The sequence below is a fragment of the Equus caballus genome, chromosome 15 (genome assembly GCF_041296265.1).
Source record: "Equus caballus isolate H_3958 breed thoroughbred chromosome 15, TB-T2T, whole genome shotgun sequence".
Lineage (NCBI taxonomy): Eukaryota > Metazoa > Chordata > Mammalia > Perissodactyla > Equidae > Equus > Equus caballus.
In genome coordinates this window covers 83,861,413-83,882,279 of record NC_091698.1, presented here as the reverse complement: position 1 = coordinate 83,882,279, position 20,867 = coordinate 83,861,413, and the positions used below count along the sequence as shown (strand labels likewise).

At 41.0% G+C, this 20,867-nt stretch overlaps 1 protein-coding gene across 3 annotated transcripts in view; it reads left to right on the top strand.

The window, feature by feature from the left end:
* BABAM2 (BRISC and BRCA1 A complex member 2) overlaps window positions 1-20,867 on the top strand; it is a 420,515-nt gene that overhangs the window by 309,088 nt on the left and 90,560 nt on the right. For all 3 annotated transcript variants that reach the window (XM_023619317.2, XM_001502017.6, XM_070235639.1), the window contains one exon: window positions 20,358-20,457. In XM_023619317.2, the coding sequence (XP_023475085.1) occupies window positions 20,358-20,457 (100 nt within the window). The remainder of the gene's footprint in view (window positions 1-20,357; window positions 20,458-20,867) is intronic.

The window sequence follows — 20,867 nt, the reverse complement described above, 5'->3', positions numbered from 1 at the left end:
CAACTTAATTTTTGTTTAATTGCTACATTTCAAAAGAACTCATTTCTATTGTTGCTCAATGCAAATTTACAATATTTCTGCCACTGTGAATTTTTAAAAGCTTTAGTGATTGGCCTAAGAGTCTATCCTTCTTTACAACACTATTTTTATAGGAAAATGCATTCCCTAACTCGTCACAAACAAGCCAACTTTGGGAACCCACTTTGTTGGTAAATGGGGCACTCCCTGTACTAAATGTTCCAACTTGTAGAGGATTGCAATCCTTTCAGGTGCTTGAGAGAACCAAACCAGCCTGTAAGTGCAGTATTTGGTTCATCCTCCTTGGAAAGAAAAGCATCTAATTAGAGTTGCCATGACAACTCTGTTTTCATACAGTATACAGACCTGTTGACCTGAAGTTAAGATTGATGGAGCACATGTACATGTTGTGATGGAAATCATCATCCAAGATCTTAGAGTATTGGCTCCATTTCCCTTCTAGCTTCTTTACTAATTTATGCCCCTAACAAGCATGTATTAACCACCTATTGAGTGGAGAGCTTATATAAACCCATGAAATATCTACCATAAGAAGAAAGAAACAGTATAAAACCCTCTCATGGACATAGAATAAAATTCAAACACCTCACCATCACCTCCGTCTCTTGGCCGCTCCCAGCACAGCTGACCTTCTCCTCCACCTTCCCTTGGTCCCCCCACTTTGGCCACATTGGTCTCTCTCTGTGCTTCAGGCACTCCAGGTTCATTACCACCGTTAGGCTTTTGCACTTGCTGTTCCCTGTACCAGAAAGACTCTTTTCCTCCAGACGTTTACTTGTTTGGCTCCACTCTGTCGTTTGGGTCTGTTTAAATTTATTTTCCTCAGAGAGGCTTTCCCTGATGGCCCTAAAGTTGCCTCCTACACCTTCCCACTCTCATAGTCATGCTCTTCGACATAGGATATTTTGTTTCCTTCTTACTTCTTTCTATTCTCTTCAGTTATTTTATTTATCATTTTTTATTGCATTGTCTGTCTCATTAGAATGTAAATTCCATGAGAGCCAAGAGTGGTATTTGTCTTGTTTCCTACCATGTCTATTAATATTTGTTGAATGAATGAAGAATAGTGATTGAATTTTCTTAGTGGTCAGAAAGGCTTCAGATCAGCTTTGGTGCTCTGCAATTGAAATATCATAATTTTTTTTCAATTAACCTCTTTTTTAATAGATTAATAGCATATCACTTGCTTGTTGTAGAATTCTCTAGAAAGGCCAAAAAATAAATGTGTTACTGAAAAATAAAAAAAAATAATAAAGTGATTAAAAAGGGGAAAAAAGTAAAGGAAAAAAAAAGGCTTCATGGATTGGCACTCATTTAAGTGTTTTGGAAAAGATCATGGATATGGTTTGGCAGAAATAATGGCCAGGAGGCTTTTTGTGTGTGAGGAGTTATCTGTATTCATGAGTCCTGTGTGGAAGTCAATAATCATTTGTTCCATAAGAGCATTTTTGAGTGTCCAGCTGACCTGTAGTGAAGGGATCGCTTGAAGAGTGAGCATGAAGGAAGCTGGATAGATGGAATTCATGTTGTTAAGGAGGCAGTTCCGGTTTGACCAGAGAGATGCAGGAGGCCATCCTAGATTCAAGAAAGTAAACAGTGGGTCTAAAGTAGAAAGAGCAGAAAGCCTAACATGCTTAAGCCATTCTCTATTTGCAGAAGCATGTCTAAAGTTGTAGAATCTCAAGGTTGGGGGCAGGAGGAGGAGGGGCCAGTTAGACTAGTGACCCAGAAAGTTTGAAAAGAACCCTTTACCTGCACCTTCCTCCAGGGCAAATTGGGTTTTTCTTCTTCTCCTCCTCCCCCTCCTACTCTGCCTCCTTCTCCCCCCACCCCCGCCCCCTTGCCAAAGCCCCCCAGTACATAGTTGTATATTCTAGTTGTAGGTCCTTCTGGTTGTGCTATGTGGGACGCCGCCTCAGCATGGTCTGATGAGCTGTGCCATGTCCGTGCCCAGGATCTGAACCAGCAAAACCCTGGTCCGCCGAAGTGGAGCACACGAACTTAACCATTCAGCCACGGGGCCAACCCCCAAATTATTTTTTTAAGTTCATTAAAAGTGTGAGCTTTCAAGAATTTGACAGTAGATACCACTAAACGAATTTACTTTTCAGTTTGGTTTGAATGTTGATTCTCTTTCTTATGAAAGAAACAAAGTACATGAGTATTGGAACTCAATGATAATAAATAACATTTAGAACTATGTATGAGGCACTTGCTAAATACCTTACTTGGTTCTTTAATTTGCTTTTCACAGTAGCCCAGTGAGCTTTGTTATTATCCCCATTTCACAGATGAATAAACTGAGGCTTAGGGAAGTTTTAAACAACTTGGCCCAAGGTCATTATACTAAGTGGCCAAATGGGATTTCAAATCCTCATGGCCCACCTGATTCCAGAGCAAGGGCTTTTAACCTCTTCATACTTCTGGCTTGTTCACAATTTAAGCTAATTTTTTTAAAGTTTTTATTTCATATCATGTTATGTATCTCCATGTTTTTATTTGGGATGCTGATTTTCCTTCTAAAAATAAATTACTTGTTGTTTGGTCCACAGATACTTATTGCTTACCTACTATGTTCAAGGTATTATATAGCATATAAACAAAGTTAATTGAAAAATCACTTAGCCAGTTATACATTGCATTACATTAGAGAAAATAAAACTCATTGAACTCCTATTTTTTTTCCCTAAAATTCTCTTTGTGTATCATATAATAGTGGATCTAATATAAGAATTGAAAGGATAGTTTATAGGGTTTTCTGGGTAACTTTTTATGTTGATATTTAAACTTAAGAGAAGGAGTTTCAAGAACAGAATGAGGAGCTGCCTTATGTCTTTTACCCAGTTTCACCAGTTGTTTACATTTTGCCCCATTTGTCTTATCATTCTATGCATTCATATTTATATATTATGATTATTTTTTTGCTCAGCCATTTAAGAGTAAGTTTGGGACGTCCACTTTACCCTAAATGCTTCAGAATATATTTCCTGAGAGCATGGACATTCTCTTCCATAGCCACAGTGCAGCTATCCAATCAGAAAATATATCATTGACACAGTACTCTTGCCTTATCCGTAATCCATATTCTAATTTTATCATTGTTCCAATAATATCTCTTTTAGCTATTATTTACCCTGGGCCAGGATCCAATCCAGGGTCACACATTGCCTTTCGTTGTCACGTCTCTTTATTTTTCTTTAGTCTGGAATGATTTCTGTCTTTCTTTATCTTTCTTGACCTTGACAGTTTTGAAGAGTACAGGCCATTATTCTGTTCCTCAATTTGGGTTCATTTGTTGCTTCCTCATTAGATTCAGGTTATGAATGTTTGGTAGCAGTGCTGCAGACATGATGTGTCCTGAGAGCAACGTACACAGATGCACATGTCAGTTGGTCCCAGAATTGGTGATGTTAACTTGGATCGCTTGGTTCAGGTGATGTCCACAAAGATTCTTTACTCTAACATTACTAATTTTCTCTCTGTCATTAATAAGTTTGTGGAGAGATATGTTGAGACTATGTAAATATCCTCATCAGACTTTCACTGACTAGTTTTAACATTTATTGATGATTTTCTAGCTTCATCATTCTGTCTACATTTATTTGTTGGCTTTCTACTGTAAAAAAGAGCTTTCCTCATTTATTTATTTATCCATTTATCTATTTGCATCAGAAAGGATTTATTGATTCTTTTTTTTTCAATGGGACATGTACCATTACTGTCATTATTTATTTTGTTGCATAAAGAAAGATAACCTTGTCTCATTTCCTTTCAAAAACAGTTGTATTTAGTGCTGTATTAGATATCTGTTGCTGCTGTAACAAATTACCACAAATTTAGCAGCTGAAAACAACACAGATTTGTTACCTTACAGTTCTGTAGGTCAGAAGTCCAGAACAGTTAGCACTGGCTCAAGTCAAGGTGCGAGCCAGCGGCATTCTTTCTGGAGGCTCTAGCACGCAGTAGAGAATCTATTCCCGGGCTCACTCGGGTTGCAATAGCAGTTTCAGTCCCTCTTGCGTTTGGAATCTTTCCTGTCTCTTCTGTTGTCACATCTCTCTTACCTACTCTTTTGTTTTCCTCTTCTACTGTTAAGGACTCAATGTGATTAGATTGGGCCCATCCGGATGATCCAGGATAATATGTCAAGGTCCTTACCCTTTATCACATCTGCAAAGTCTCTTTTGCCATGTAAGGTAACCTGTTCATAGGTTCTAGAGATTAGGGCACGGACACCTTTGGGGAACCATTATTCTGCCTACTGTAAACGCCTACCCTTGTGCAAGGCTTGTGCTAGGAGCTTACTTCTACTTAATCAGAGAAAACTTCAGGCAGAGGATTACAAGCAGAGAAACTGTTCAGTGAGAGATTGTTTCATGTTTGTTAAAGGAGTAGGCTGGTGGTCAATAGTGGGAGCTGAGAAGAATATGTAGTAGTGACAAGGCCTCAACCCTTTGCTTGGAGGGTTGGGCAAACTGTTGAGGAGCCAAGCAAGCATGAAGGGCTTCATGTCCAAGTGTCCCTGTTGCAGAATGAAATTGTGGGGCTGCAGGCTGCAGGGACTTCAGTGCACCCGGGGCTGGTGAGAAAAATCCTATTGGACAGTCATGGCTCAGTGTTCCTGTTACCTGAATTTAGTATCTTCCTTTTTCACAGCACCTAGCCTTCTGCTTCTGAATAATGTGCTTTCACCAACTAGTCACTATTTCTTAATTTTGTTCCAGAAAGTTTGTACATTAAGATTGGATCTTTCAGGTATTATATGATTTCTTGTAAACCTTTCTTTAATAAGACATACTCCTAGCTTTCTAAATCCAAATATCTGCCTGACTGCCTGCACCATTGCATTAGACCAGAGTAGAATGATGGAACTAAGAGAGATTTCGGAGTTAGTTTGTCCCATCCTTATTGTACAGATAAGAAAACTGGACACCAGAAAAGCTAAGTGATTGCTCAAGCCCCCACAGCCGGATGGTCTGTGGTGGGAGGCAGAGTGTGGGGCACTGGGGAAAGGTGTGGCTTTAGAAATTAAATGGCCTCGTTCAATCCAGTGTCCATCATTTACTGACTGAGTTAATTGAGTCATTTACTTAACCTACCAGGTCTTACTGTTTATCTGTAAATATATCAACCCTTCAGGGCTTTTGTAAGGATTAAATATAGATAATAAATGAAAGTTCTCAGTACAATGCCTGGCTCATGGAAAGTGTTCAATATGTGTTAGCTGTTATTACTGGTCTTCTGAATAGTAGTAGAATTTGGATGAATAATACGGAGTCCCAAAGTCCTTGGGAATTTTAGGTTCCCAACCCCAGAACCAAACTATGAAATCTTCTGCGCCACTCAGGTACTTCTTTCATTTGGTCATTGTCCTTCCCATTCCACCCTCACTTGCCAAGTTCAATACCTTCTATTCTTGACATTCACTTATTTTTATACCTTAGTTTCTCTCTTTCTCTCTACTGCAAAGGTAATATGTGCAAATTATAACTTTCTAATACCAACAGAGAACAAAGTTCACAGGGTAAAATGTCATCATTGTGTCTTACTGTAGCTCCTCCTTAGTCTGGAGGTTACTCTGTAATATGATCTCCTCATCCCCAAGTGGGAAATGGAATAAAAACCCTTTCCATTTGGATTTCCCTCAGTTAATCCAGAATTTCTATCCTTTCATCACGACTGACTCTCTCTGTCTCCCTCTCTCTCTCCCTCTCCCTGTTCTCTGCCCCACACTGAAGCCTGAGGAAGGTCTCTGAGATACCTAGGCAAACCCTTTTCTCTCTGAATCTCTCCCTTTCTGCCTGTTTCTTTCCATTCCCATCTGGGGGATGGGCTCTTCAGTGCCATATCCTTCTCCTTCCTTATGCTGGGGGATATCCTTCTCCTTCCTTATGCTGGGGGCTTCTTTGACCTGGGTGGTACCATACTCTTCCTCAGGACAGTAAGCCTTAAGTCTTCACCCCAGTGAAAAGGCAGAGGGAAAATATGATTTATTGGGAAATGAAAAGTATGTAGATTTAGTGTTTTCACAATGTTGTCCCTGTTAGCTCAGTTTCAGTTTTCCTTATTGTTGTTGTTGCTTTACTTTAGCCACAAAAATGATATATTACACACTATTCTGCAACTTGCTTTTTCCTTTAACAGTATGTCATGGCCATTTTCCTAAATCAGGACCTGTAGGTCTCTCTCATTCTTTCTAGTGGCTACATGGTATTCTATGGGAAGATTTCACTCTAATGTATTCAGCTCCTCAACTGACAGATATTTCAGTTGTTTGAATTTTATTGTTTACATTTGTGGTTTGCTCTTACCCACATGAACTTGTCATTTATTCTCTCCAGGATTTGGCTTCAGTCCTCACCCTTCTGAGGATGCTCCAGTCTCTCACAATATGCTGGATCCATATGTTGAGTCTAGAGGACATAGTTGGTGTGTTTGCTGCTCAGGTGATGAGCGTGGTGCAGCTTAATAGTTGGAGGATGTGATGAGAGTGAGCTTAAGGGCTCTCCTTGCTCTGGAGCAACCCTGATCCCAAGTTAGTTCCTAGTGAAGTGAGAAAGCACCCAGAAAAGTGAGTTGTCCTGAGTTCACTGCAGCCCATATTAAGAAGCAGTCTTCGTCTGATTGGGAAAGAGGTGCTGATGTGAGCCTGAGGCTGCTGGGCCCCTCCTGAGTGGCTGGAATCTCTGTGCTGGACCGCTGAGACCTGCATACCTTGATACTCAGGGTTTGCCAAGTGGTCCCAAACTTGTGGATACCTCTCTGCCTTTCTCCTCAAAGACTATCAATATCCACATAGACTTCTATGGGATTGTTATTTCTGGAGAGTATTCAGGATTCCTAGAGTTAGAGAGTATCTTAAACTGAATCCTTATACCAGGGATCCATTCAGCTGGCTCTTCTGTGTGAATCTGGGTGAAATTACTTCAGTCCTTTGATGCCTCTGCTGTGCTACTGACACGTTCATATACTGCAGAGTCAGGATTCAGTAGCCATGGCTCAGCTGTACAACTTTTTAAATAAGTCGTGTTCACATTCCCCTCTATGCTGTTAATATTGCTGTGTTAGTAAATTTTGAGTGTTTTGGTTTTGAAAGCTTAAGAAAATAGTAGTAATCAAAACTCTGAAGCAACCAAGGAAGTAAGTTGCGAACAAGTTATTCAGCCAACCTCAATTATGTTTGGCCAATTACCCTGGCATTGTCCTTGTCTACACTTACCAGAATCTGTTCCCTTCCTGACTAAAACTTTCTGCTTCTGTTGCACTTTGTGCCACTGGGTTAAAGAAGGCAAACACATCTGCCTTCTGGAGTTATCAAGTTCTCTCAAAACACAGATTTCCCTGAGCTCCCTGGACAGGGCCCCTCCTCTTGGGCCTCCTGCTGCTTCTCCTCAGGCCCGCTCTGCAGGCTTTGTCAGGGAGCATGGAGGCCCTTGTTTACGGCCATGGCTGTTTTGAATCATCTATTTTAGAGAATTTGATAAAAATAGTATTTAACCAATGGATATTTTTTAAAATAAAAGATACAGGTAAATAAATTATGATATTCAGAAATAGGCTCCCAGTTTTGCACAGATGGATATTAATAGAACTGAACTCCCACTTTCTCCATTAGTAAGCAAACAAGTTATTTAGTAAGATAAAATGTTTTTTAAATGACAAGAATCTACTGAATACATGTTATTTTTGTTAAAATTCTGACTCTGCTTATGGCCTCCTCAATCCCTCACCTCTTTGAATTCCCAGCTGTTCTTTTTCTTTCTTCCTTCCTCCCTTCCTCACTCCCTCCCTCCTTTCCTTCCTTCCTTCCTTCCTTTTTAGTGAGGAATATTGGCCCTGAGCTAACATCTGTTTCCTGTCTTCCTCTTTTTTACTTGAGGAAGATTGTCACTGAGCTAACATATGTGCCAGTCTTCCTCTATTTTGTACAGGGGATGCCGCCACAGCATGGCCCAATGAGCAGTGTGCGAGTCTGCGTCTGGGATCCGAACCCATGAGCCCTGGGCCACCAAAGTGGAGTGCACAAACCTAATCACTACACCACTGGGCTGGCGCCCCCAGATGTCCTTTTGCATCACCTTTTCCTCAATTCCCTCTCCCCAGCATGCTCCAGAAAGTGGCTCCTCCTGCTTTCCAGGTGGCTTTTGGAGCATGCTGCTGGAGGGGTGGTGGTTCTGTGGAGGGGACATTTCCTGGGGCAGTAGCTGGCACCTCAACTGCAGCAGTGGAATGTGGAGTAAGGGGGTGCTTCTAAGCAAGCATCTGCCTGCTGTCCCCACTTCCTTCATTATCCACTGCCTTAAATTTATCGTACTCTCTGTCCTGTTGGGCAGCCGTGGTGATGTGGTAGGGAGGAGGCGCTGGAAAAGGGGCAGGAAGAGCAATGGGCATCTGAAATGACATGAATGATTTGGCTTTTAAGGTGGAGCTGGGGCCAGGCTGAATGTTGCCAAAAGTGGAAGACCAGCAATTTCACCTATTAGCTGAGAAGGTCTTTAACTCCTAAGGATAGAAGACTTCTCCTTCTGTAGGTTTGATGCAGGGATTCTCATGCTGGGCAGGGGGCAGTTGAAAAATCTATCCTTTTAGTCCATATCAGAACCAACTGCTGAGTTTTGTTTTTCGTTTATTTAAAATTACACATTTCTCCACCCTGAGATTCTAATATACTACCCTAGAACAGGGGCAGGAGACCCCTTCCCTTCCCTTCCCTTCTACCCCTTCCCTTCTCCCCAGGAGACTCTCTGGAGGGATAACACGTTACTTAGGTGCGCTGAAAGAGATGAAGGTGGAAAATCACTGCCTAATGGCTTGTCTCCTGACTGTTTATTTATGCTACAGATGATGTTCGAGAACAGGCTAATTTCCAACATTAACCAAAATGGCCTGTGAATCATGCCAATCACATGTCATATTCCATGTGAATCAAACCAAAACAACAACAAAAAAACCCTACCTTCATGTTATGAAGTTTAGTTTACCAAGTTAGTCACAAAAGATAAAATCACTGCATTAAAAGTGCTCAACCTCTAAATGGTGTTTTCATTTATGATGAATATTAGCCAGCTGTTGTTAAACATTAACTATAACATGTATAGGCTGAGGACATGCAATAGTGACTTCCAGACATTTTGAAATTGTAGCACTTAGTGTTGTCCCTAAGTAGTTTATATGTTGGACACATGTTTTTAGTTTAAAAAAAAGGAAAACCACTTCAACTTTTCACAAGCCCTTTTGTGATAACTACAGACATCATGAGTGTCAAAGGGCCAGACACGGGAATCGCTGCCAGTAAGCTAAACGTATCTTGTAAATTTCTGCAAGTGAATTCAGTCTAAACTTTCTATGGCTTACTAAAATTTGGGGTGCTTTGTACTTCACTCTGTGGTACCTGGAGTGATTGTCCCTCTTGTGATGGCAGAAGCACGGCTACATAATGCTTAAGACGCTGCTTTAGGCCTCTGCTGACAACTCTGAGCTGTCACAAAACTTTGAAGGTGTGGCCCTCGCACCATCAAGAGCCAACATCCCATCCTAAGTACAGGCCTAGCCTAAGGTTAACAGTAAGACCAACATTTTGTTGCTTCATTTTCCTATTAAGCTCTGGGTTGCTGATTGAAGCAGAATTCCAATGCATTGACACACCGCCACATTGTTAACACGATAGGGAGGATTTGATTATGGGAGAACAAGTCCAAAAACTGTAAATTGAAAAAAAAAAATTGGGGGCCTTGCTTCTCAAGGCAGCTCTTGTGGTTACATTCCTTTATTTGATGTGGTTCCCTCCTTCTCTTGTGCCAAACGGTGCAATGTGGAAAAGTGATGAACTTGCAAAAAAGCGTGAGGGAGGGACCAGGGGGAGATAGGGAGTGCACTGTTTAGTAACAAGAGAAAGAAAACAGAGCTTAGGGATCAAAGACAAAAGTACCTGTTTCTCCAAGCAGGAAGAAGAAAGAAATGCAGGATTCCTTTCCCCATGCTTGAGCCCCAGCTGACGCCTTTTAGGCCAACCCAGGCCCAGCGCAGTAGACAGGAGGCCACAAGCTGCTCAAAGAGCAGAGCAGCAGCTTGAGGAAGTCAAGGCTGAGTGCCGTGGGTTACCAAGAACAGCAGGGTTAACCAGGGAGGGCCCCAGGGAAGAGGGGTGGAGAACAAAGGCTGCCTTCCATCATCAGATTATGGGACTGAACACGTTTTAACACCAGCCAACCTTTGAGGCAAGTCCTAAGACAGCATTGGAATCTACGGGAGGAAGAATGTTTCCATGCAGGAACAGGATTTTATTTATTTACAATTTTCAGGCTGGGGAGCTTTTCTATGTATGGTTTGTGACTACCCAAAGTGACATTTTCTGAGTTTTAAAATTATCTCTTTTTGCACTGTGAAAAGAGCCTATATGATTCATCTTAATATTTCTGAGGATCAGTCACCAACTAACAGCTAGTATTTTAGGTGGCAGGAAGGCTTTTGTAGGCAGCTTTTTCACCTAGCATAGAAGTAAAAAGCACCAGAATATTCCTCAAGCTTCATTCGAAATCATAGAAATAGCTCTCTCTTGCACAGTTCCAATCCAGTATCATGAGAACTCCCACAGTCCACAAATTGCCTAGTGTTCACCTCATCCTTGCCTGAAAAAAGGCTAATGCTTGTCGTTTACCTGCTGATCAAATATAGTTTCTTAGAGGTTTAATCAAAGAAAGGGCCTGCTTTTCACTTTTGCTAACCTAATCTAGGTCTTCTTGCCTATATTTCTTCTTAGATGTTTTTCCTGCCTTCAGCATCTGTAGAACTGCCAAGTGATCCTATAATCCTAGATCAGAGTCAGCAAACTGCAGCCCACTGGGCAAATCTGGCCTGCAGCCTGCTCTATGGCCTGTGAGCGACTAATGATTTTTACATTTTTTAAATGGTTACAAAAACATTTAAAGAATAATTTGTGACTCGTAAAAAATTATATGAAATTTGCATTTCAGCATCCATAAATAAAATCTTATTGGAACACAGCCATGCTCGTTCCTTTACACATTGTCTGTGGCTGCTTTCGTACTGCAGCATCAGAGTTGCGTAGTTGCCACAGAGAGACCTGGCTGCAAAGCTGACGCTGTTTACTACCTGGCCCCTTACCAAAAAGGTTTGCTGACCCCTGTCCTAGACCCTTAAAATCTTCCTTTCTCATTGACTATTTCAGAAAAGATGTATACATTTACTGACTTTTAATGTTCATTTTGGAAATTTGACTCCCGTATCTTTCCCTATATTCATCCGACTTTAATACCACAAGTATTTATTGAGTGCCTACCAAGAACTTGGCATTATTCTTGTTTCTGGTGTAATAGCAGTAAACAAAACAGACAAAGATCTCCATTCTGGAAGAGTTTATATTCTAGTGAAGGGTGGGCGGGTGAGACAGTGAACAGGTACAATATGGAGAATGTCTTATGGCGATAGATGCCATAAAAAAGTAAAACAAAGAAGAGGGGATACCGAGGATGGAGGTGGGTTGTTTTAAATAGGTTGTTCAGGAAGCCTTACTGAGAAGGTGACATTTGAGTAAGACCTGGAGCAGGTGAGGAAGCAAGCCCTGCAGATGGCTGGGAGGAAAGTTCGGGCAGAGGGAATAGCAGAAGAACTGGGGCAGTGCCCTGAGGCAGTCCCAGTTTATCCATGGAGGCAATAATCCAGATGAGAAGTTGTGGTAGGTTGGACTGGGCTGCTTGAATGCAGAATGTGAGAGAGAAGAGTCAAGAATGACTGAGAGTTTGGGTCTGAGGAACCAATAGGTTGGAGCTGCCATTGACTGAAATGGGATGAGTGAGGAGCAGTAGGTTTTGCAGGCAGGATTTGCTTGTAAGCAGGTTAGGTCTGAGGTGCATTTTAGACATCCACGTGGAGGTGTTGAGTAGGCACTTGGCTGTATGAGTCTTGAGTTAAGCAAAAGTCTGAGCTAGAGTATAAATTTAGAAGTTGCCAGTGTAAAAGAGATATGTTAAGCAATGAGACTGACTGAGATTCAGTCTCATACCCCAGACTTTTCTTTATCTCCAGGACATCTCTCCTTCTGTGACTAAACAGAACTTTTTTAACCTCTAATTTTGTTTACCACCCAGTTCACCATTGGCATGCATCAGGATCTACCATCATATCTTCTTACTCCCTCTCCAGGCAGATGCCCTTTTACCAGTAGATATCCTGAGCAGCCTGAAGTGTGAAATATGCTTTTCTCATTGGGGCAAAAGCTGCTCAGTGTGGTGCAGGACCCACGGTCTGCCGTCCGCAGAGTTCCTAGCCTTTGATCCAGTGCCCTGCCTTGTTGAGTAGTATCTGTGTCCTCCTTACTTCCAGCCCCAGTCTTGATATGACTACTCCCTTGCCTTGCCTTCTGTAACTACACTTCATTTTGCCCGTGTATACACTTAGTGGTAATCACTTCTTTTCTAGTTGTGTTTCCATAAATATCTTATCTCCCATACAACATGTCTATGTTTTCTTCACCTTCCTGTGGTCCACAGTGCCTTTCAAATAGTCAGTGACCTAATGCCTCAGGGATGGGAGGCATATTTGCTTTTACCACACCATTCCCCATTCCCAGTCCCTGTTGTGCATCCTCAGAGTGGGCTACAAAGCAGTAGTTTGAGGACCATTTGCACTCACTAGGGGACCTGTTAAAATGGAAATTCCCAGGTCCCATCTCAGACCTGCTGAACCTAATAGATCAGCTTATCTGGGGTGAGGGCTGGGTAACAGGTTCCCCAGATTATTCTTAAACAATCATGAAAAACACTAGTTCAGAGAGAAGATGACAATCTCAGTTTTACTGTTTCCCGTCTGAAGACCTTGGAAAGTCATCCATCTCAAGCCTCAGGCTTCTCATCTCTACAGTGACCATATTAACATTTGCTACCTACTTTGTAAAGCTGTTATAAAAAAACAAATGAGGAGCACTTTGGAAACAAATTGTAAAGTGCTACGTACGGGCCCTGGCTAATCTCATCTTCTGGTGTCTTTTCATTTTCATGTGTGTGCAAGCCGAGTACCAGCTACCTACAGATTAGCTCTTTGAGCACAGAGACCAGTAACATGTGCATGAGATTGCCTAATGTTGTTTATGTGCCTGAGCCTTTAGTAAATGCCTGTAAACAGGAACCAGGTGGATACCCTTCTCTGCCCTGGTCAGGCAGAGGGATTTTTTTCTAATTCTCCACAGCTTCCTTTGACCATCATTCAAACCTGTGTGCAATGAGGAGGAAAGAGTTATAAAAATGCTTATGGATTTAGTCTAGGGTAACTATTGTATGCATTGATTCTTTTTCCCAGCTTTATTGAAGTATAATTGACAAGTAAAATTGTAAGATATTTAAAGTGTACAACATGATGATTTGATATATGTATGTATTGATTTTTTTTTCAGTAAATGTTCTCAAGGTAATTCATAGGAAAAATAACCTCTACTTGAATAATAGAGCAGTAAAACCATTCACTGGAGCCTCAAAGTTATAAATTTATACAAACACAGTAAATTCACTCATTCCTGATGACTGGTATTTTAAAAGCGTTCTTAAAGAAATTGTGATGGAATCAGCTGCAGGTAATAGGCCAGGAATCAAGATGCAACAAGAGGAAAAAAGCTTTTCTCTCCCTTAGCCTGTTCATGTCTTGCGTGGCCGGGCATCATTGTAAGTAGTTCATACCAGATCTTAATAGAACATCTGCTGAGTTCATTGTTGTTTTGGGGGGGTGTACTTAAGTGCTTTTCCACATGCCAACAAAATCCTGATGGTGGACATGTGTTAAGATTACTGTCCCTTAAAGGCTTTTTTGAGATGTTAATAAACTTAAAAACATGTTTCTAAACAAAAACTTGGTTAGCATTCATGTCATTAGACATATTGTGTTTGCAATTAAATAATCCCATCTTTTGCATTTCTTTAAATGTAAAGTTTCCTTGCTTGCATTCCACTTCCTCTCTGCTGGAAAGTGTCCATCAAGTTCTCTGGCCCTCAGAGTTCTTCCAGGTTTCCAGGGGTTCATTGCCTGGAATGAAGAAGGCCCTGATCACTTCAGTTCAGGTACCTAGAATTTGATAAATGTTCCTGGAGACAGCCTCAGGGTCTCGGCCAGCCCAGGCACCTCCCTGAAACACCCAAGCATGAAGGAGCCCAGTGACTCTGACATGTGTGGAACCAGTTGGCAGGTCCGCACATAGGGATTCAGAAGTCACAAAAGTGATAATTGAAGACCTGAGAGTGGGGTATATTTAGGTCAGAGAGACCTAGATTTAGATGCCTCTCTGCCATTTACCACCTTTGTGACCTTAGAGAGGTTATGTCACTTATCTAAGCTCCAGTCTTCTCATCTGTAAAATGGGATAACACCTCTCGTGTAGATTGGTGTGAAGGAGAGGCGATATTGTGAAGAAAAAGCACTTAGCTTAGTGCCTGATACATAGTGCTTCGTAAATGGAGCTATTAGTCACTATTCCATTCTGTTGAGAATTCATTTTATCAACTAAATCCCTCATATTGCCTTTTAAACTTGCTTCATGCGTACTGTGCCTAAGCAAAGAACAGCTGATTCAAATTGTCCATGTAGAATGCCTTCACATTTTTAACTTACTCTATTTCATAAATCCATACCTTCTAAGTAATTTAACTTAGCAATTTCAGCTTCCTTAGAGTTTGCTCCAGGGGAACGTTTTCCGAGTGTTTAATCGTATTTATTGTTGTCTCAGAATATTTCCATTTTCTTATGTCCCTCTAAAAATGGGAAACAAGAAATGGCATACAGTGCTCTAACAAAGGCCTGATTTATGCTGTGAAATATGTTTAGTGGAAATATTAGATCAGTCACAAATGTAATATGGCCAGGGCGACATTGATGCTTCAGTGACCTCTCATCCAGTGTGACTCTGCAAACTTTCTCCTACTTCTGAACTGGTCATTCTGATCTTTTATTTTCTTCTCCTGTTACACTCATTGAGATTTTCCCACATCAAATTACACACTGATTTTGTTTAACTGAGGGATCGAGAGACTCTTGAGATGGCTCAAAGTTGAGTCTGTAAACTGGTGAGACAAGGCTGACAACAGTTCTAGAAAATGCTTTACTAGGAAAAAGAAAATTCAGTTAGAAAAAAAAAAAGAGTCTCTCCTTAATGTAGTATTTGTGTATGTCTGGGTTTTCAGAACCTATGTATGACTTTTCTTTTTTCCTACCAAGTTGCCTTGTTGTGACATATGATATCTTAAGAAAAAGTGAGACGACAGGGTAATGAATTTTATGGATAAAAGCTTTTTTGAGGATAATTTCAGTCACTTATACCACTGTTTGAGTATATAGGGGGATTAGAGTTTTAAAAATTTCACACCATCTTTCTATGAAAGAATTTCTGGTGAAAAAGAACATAATGTTTGGAACCAGAAAGACGGGGCTTCAAGCCCTTTTCTGCAACTTCCTTGCTGGGTAATCTTGGACAAGTTACTTAGACTCTTAGAACTTTAGTTTCCTCATCTGTAAATTAGGCTTATTAGGTCTAGTGGGCAGGGTGGTTGTGAGGTTTAAAGATAATGAAATGCCTAGTACAGTGCCTAGCAAAAGTGGATACTCGATAAATTACAGTGACTTTTGTTTTATTGTAATGGCTCTCCTGGCAGGGCACCAGGAAGTGTACTCTGACATTACAGAGTGCCCCAGATTCCTGAGGTCTCTAGCATTCCTCTACCTTGAAGAGAATTAACACTGGTACCCTAGTCGCGTATTCAGAATGGGAAATTCAGGTCCTGAAACAGAGTTAGGTATACAGTTAGAGATGGTTGAATTGAATTGAAAGCTCATCTTTCCTTAGGATTTCTTTTAGCTTGGGAGCTAGAGGCAGCTTGTGTCCCTCTACCATCCTGGAAGTTCCCCATTTCCATGCTTCAACCTCCAACACTGCCCTGAATTATACTGTGGAGGAGGCAACCAGGTCAACTTCCTCTCCCTCAGATCCCAATTCAGAGGCAAAGCAGAACACTAAGACTGATCCAAGTGTCTCTGACAGCACGTTGACATGACCCTTGGACATAGAACACCCAAGCAAGAGGCATTCTAGCATAATAAAGTCTCTTGGAGTGCTTGATGCTATTTTAAGATCAGTGTAACTCTAATTGTTACTTTAACTCTTGAGAGAGGGATCTTTTTGAGAGTAGTGTTATCCCCACTGCACTGATGAGAAAGTTGAATAGAACCAAAGAGAACAAACTTGGCAGAAGCAAGAATTATAATTGAAAATCACTGGCCCTTCTGCTTTTCTCCAGTGCCAAATCATGTTTTGCTTATTTTATTTGGCCAGTAAGGCAAAACCCTACACGGGGAGTTGCTGTTCCGTAATGGGTTAAAATCAAAACCCCATTGTCCCAAGTCAGGCTTTCAGACAGGCTGACTCCCTGCATTTTTCCGTGTCAAAAGGCTCAAAAATATTTCCTTTGTGCTGTTGCACTATAGCCAAGTCAAGTCTTCAATATTAAAGATACTCCGAGTATTTGCAGACAGAGCAAAGTTCACTAAGGGCTCTGTTAGTTTTATTTGCATGGAAGATAATACTATTAATACGTTTAACATAGACATGTCTTATATTGGACTTTTAGAGCCAATGAGGCGGATCCGGAAATGCTTTTCTGGCTACCTTTTGGTCTGTTTACATTGTTGGAAAGGTTTCTCAAACTCTGGCCTTGTCCTTCTTATTTATGTTCACAGATTCTGTTTCAGTTCTAAGTATTATCAGCCAATTTCGTGTTTCATTTCAGTCCATAAAGAGATAGAAAGTCCTTTCTCATCGAAACAGCCCTTTTCATTCCTTTCTCCTCCCAAGTTCAGCCTGAGACCCTGCTGCACCAACTTACTTTTTCTCCCCTTTTACTCCTGCTTTCTCACTCTGTGGCTCTAGAGATCAGAAGAATCAACTGCAGGTGGTCCCTTTCATCTCCTCCTCACCCCTTCCCCCACCCCACCTCAGTCACTTAGTTGGTTAGTCAGGCCCTGCCTTCTCTCCAGCCAGCCCCGGGTTCCTGGGAATAGCTCAGTGAGCCCCAGAATCTCTGCACAGCATGAGTGTTCTGTTGTACATGCTCAGCCCAATATTTTTTGATTCATGAATATTAAATAATTAGAGATCACAAGGCCTTACCTCCATCCTGCACTCTTTAAAAACATAATAGCTCTTTTATTTCATGGCACTTGACTTTGTTTATTCAACATGATCAGGGCAGCATTCAGGCTATAGCAAGCCTGTTAAATATTTACCCGATTGGCGGGTATTTATACATAAATCAGCAGCATTATCAGTATGTGACTCTGGAAGTCAGGTTCAGTATCAGCACAAGCTAAGAAACTACTGAGTTAAATAAAGGGTGCAAGAAGTATCTTTTTAAAAATAAACTGTCATTTAAAACTATTCTTCATAGTATCGGAAGTGCTTCGCACCTTGAGGCTTAGCCTGCACAGCTAACTAAGTCATTCACAATTAGACATGACAGAGTGATTGGTCCCTCACATCCAAGATCCAGTGAATCCGATTGTTTGATGGTTGGAATGGGAGAGTACTGAGGTATGAGCAAAATTTAGGGAAATGCTTGCTCTGTTGCTGTGTGGAAAATTATAAAGGAAGGTGAGCTGTACATCACAGTGCCTGCTTCAGTGCTGATCTGAGTGCTTCTAGAAGCCCTCTAACCATCATTGGAATCCTGACACAGCTTCATGGTAGCAGACTCGCTGTTTCTTCCCATCCCTGTAGCCCTTTCAAGATTAAAAAACACTGCTCTCGGGGAGCCACATAATTCAGCAGTAACAGCATAGACTCTGGTGACAGGCAGACCTGAGTGCAGATCTTGGCTTTGCCATATTCTGGTTGTGTGAACCCAAGCAGATTTCTTCTGCTCTCTGAGCCTTGATTTCTTCAACTGTAAAATTACTGTGAGAATTCTCATTGAATTGTGGGGAGGATTAAATTAGATAATGGGAAAGCACCTAGCAACAATTGTTGGTTCTTGATAATCACAGAAGCAGAGCACAGAGAGGCGGGCCTGGCAACAAAGCAGCCAGTCTTTGGATTTCTTCACACCTCCGCTTCTGTCCTCCATCATAGGTCATTTTTGCTTAATGGCTATATTTCAGAACCCGAGAGAATTTCAAGTTTAGAGCATTACCCACAGACTATTTTATTCCTTGTGTTAAATTTAATGAATGATTTAGAACTTATCCTGTAATGTTTTATACAGGCCAAAGCCTATTACAATAATTTCCAGGGAACTGTCCAAATTATTTTATTTTTTGGAGTTTTATTAGGCTAAGGTTTATCTCTCGAAGTAAGCTGTGAGAAGACTGGATCTTGCTCCTCTCTGTGCTATACAGATATTTCGCCAATAACTACAGGATATAAATATTGGATTTATTTTTCTTGTACTATAGAATTTTCTTCATAATCAGTTTTCCATCCTAATGGAACCATTAGAACCTTTCCAGTTAGATGTATGCCTTCTGTTTACTTTTGCATACAAAAGAGGGGACAAAAAGCCACCTTCCAGTTCACAAGACGTCATAGGAATTTTCCTACCCTCCTTCAGAGTTTAGGCTAAACCTAATCCGATGTCTACTCTGAAAGCTGCAAACGGAAATGATGTTCTTGCTGACGCTGTGCAGTTGCAGCGTGCAGATGATTCATTAATGTCACACTTAGTCAAGTGCTGTCTTATAGTTTTCTCAGTTGTCACAGTTGTTGTGCTTTTTAGGTATCCTCCGAGTAGAAAACATCTACAGAGAATATTTCCACTCCATATCAGCTTCCTCACATCACCTGGGATTTTATTTGTTTTTTCGGATTTTTCATTCTCATAAATAAATAAAAACATAATATTCATTTTACCAGAAAAATTAATTTCAGAAATCTGTAGTCAATAGGGATCCAGGCTGACTCTGGAGTCTTTTCAGTGATATATATATATATTGTTCCCTGTATCACAAACTACAGACTGAGTCTGTCTGCTCTAAACTGTCTGGGAATGATAAAACTGCTTCAACCTTGTAACTGTGGGGACTTGGATAATGAAAGATCACAGCATTCAGGGATTTTAGAGGTCTTTTTACTTCCTGTAATATTTCAGAGAGGCTTTAAGGGGCTTACGGAAATATATACATTAAAATAAAATTCAAATAAGAAAATTAGGACGAAAGGAAAGTGAGAGTAGGAAAGAAGATGAAATCAAGATTAAGGATGATATACGAAATGCATGCTGTAAGGTTCTGAACAATTTCTTTTAATAATCGTATGCTGGTTAATTTAAACTGGAAAAGAAATCTCCATGAAAGTTCTGGAAACTATTTCTGGATCAATATTGTGTCTTAGTGCTTAGATTGATGATTTTTGACTGTATCTTCTTGTTTAGATGAATTGAATATCAATGTCTGCTTGGACTAGTTGCAGACTTCCTACCCATGTTGGCCCATAGACATAGGACCAGGTAGCACAGTATTTCAGAAAGTGTTTGATTTAGTTGCCACCATTTAAAAATTGAGAGATTAAATAATCTAGATTCTGGCTTTACTTGAAAAATTAGGATCCCGTAAGACCAGGCTTGCATTCCTACACGTCAGAGATCAGCTAGAGCTGAGCAGTGGAGACCCCTTCCCACTGTGCATAGAATCTCCAGTTCATTAGAGTCCCCACTCGGTTCCCTCCACGTCTCTACGTCGCCTGCTTGGGCCGGGTAGACCGTGGAGTTTACAAGCCCTGCCCTAGACCACCTGCCTCACACTGAAAATGAGGAAACTAAAGCCCAAGGAGGTAGCCAAAGCTGGTTAGCTGAGAACTGGGCCCTTCAGTACACCGTTACAGTGTTGCATCAGTTCAGTTTAGTTCAGTTAAGGTGTTTAATGAAGGACTTATCTTTGCCCAGCACTGAATTGGGCATAATGAATAGTATAAAAGTCTGCTTCAACAATAGGTGCAACCCATTAATGTTGGTAAGACGTTTACCTGTGCCAATCAAAATTTGCTAATTTGTACTGTTGCATGATAGGATCATTAGTTGTTATTAATCATTGGTTGTTAGTCGTGTGTGACATGAACATGCTGATTTAATATTTTAGTCATGTATAGCGTGAACGTGCTGGTTTTAAAATGGATTAAAATATAGAAATGTAATCATAAGTGAAGCCCATATTTCCAGCACCATCAGTTCTGGCAATTGGTGGGCAGACTGATAAGAGAAGCCAAGTCTATTTGAGGTATCACTTCTTAAGTTCCTGGAGCCCTAAGAGAAGTGTTCATTGTACTCTTGTCCTTTCAGTGCACTTGGAGGCTCCTCAGCCCTTCATATCCCAGCTTTTCCAGGAGGAGGATGTCTCATTGATTACGTTCCTCAAGTATGCCACCTGCTCACCAACAAGGTAAAAGCAAGCCCCCTGACTCCCCAACCTTGTGAGGCTCCTTCCTCCAGTACAGCATGTACCCAGCATCATCGTGCAGGCGCCATTCTCTGTGCCCCATCTTCTTGGTTTCAACCTCCATCTAACAGCAACCTTTCCTACTTTGAATTACAGTTCATCATTTCTCTATTTCTTTGCCCTCCTTCTTCCTTTCCTAAGGATTCTGACCTCCTCTTCCAGTCTTATCTTCATCTCTTAAATGTATATCTACTCTTTCTTGAATTTCCTTTGTGCCCTAAGCTTTTGATAGATCTTGCACCTTCTTACGGTTTTAAATTTTTGAGCTCCTTCATTTCCCAAGTATCTGGCGTGTGTGAGCGTGTGTGTGTGTGTATGTTTGCCACTAGTTAATATCAGGGTAATTCTGTAGA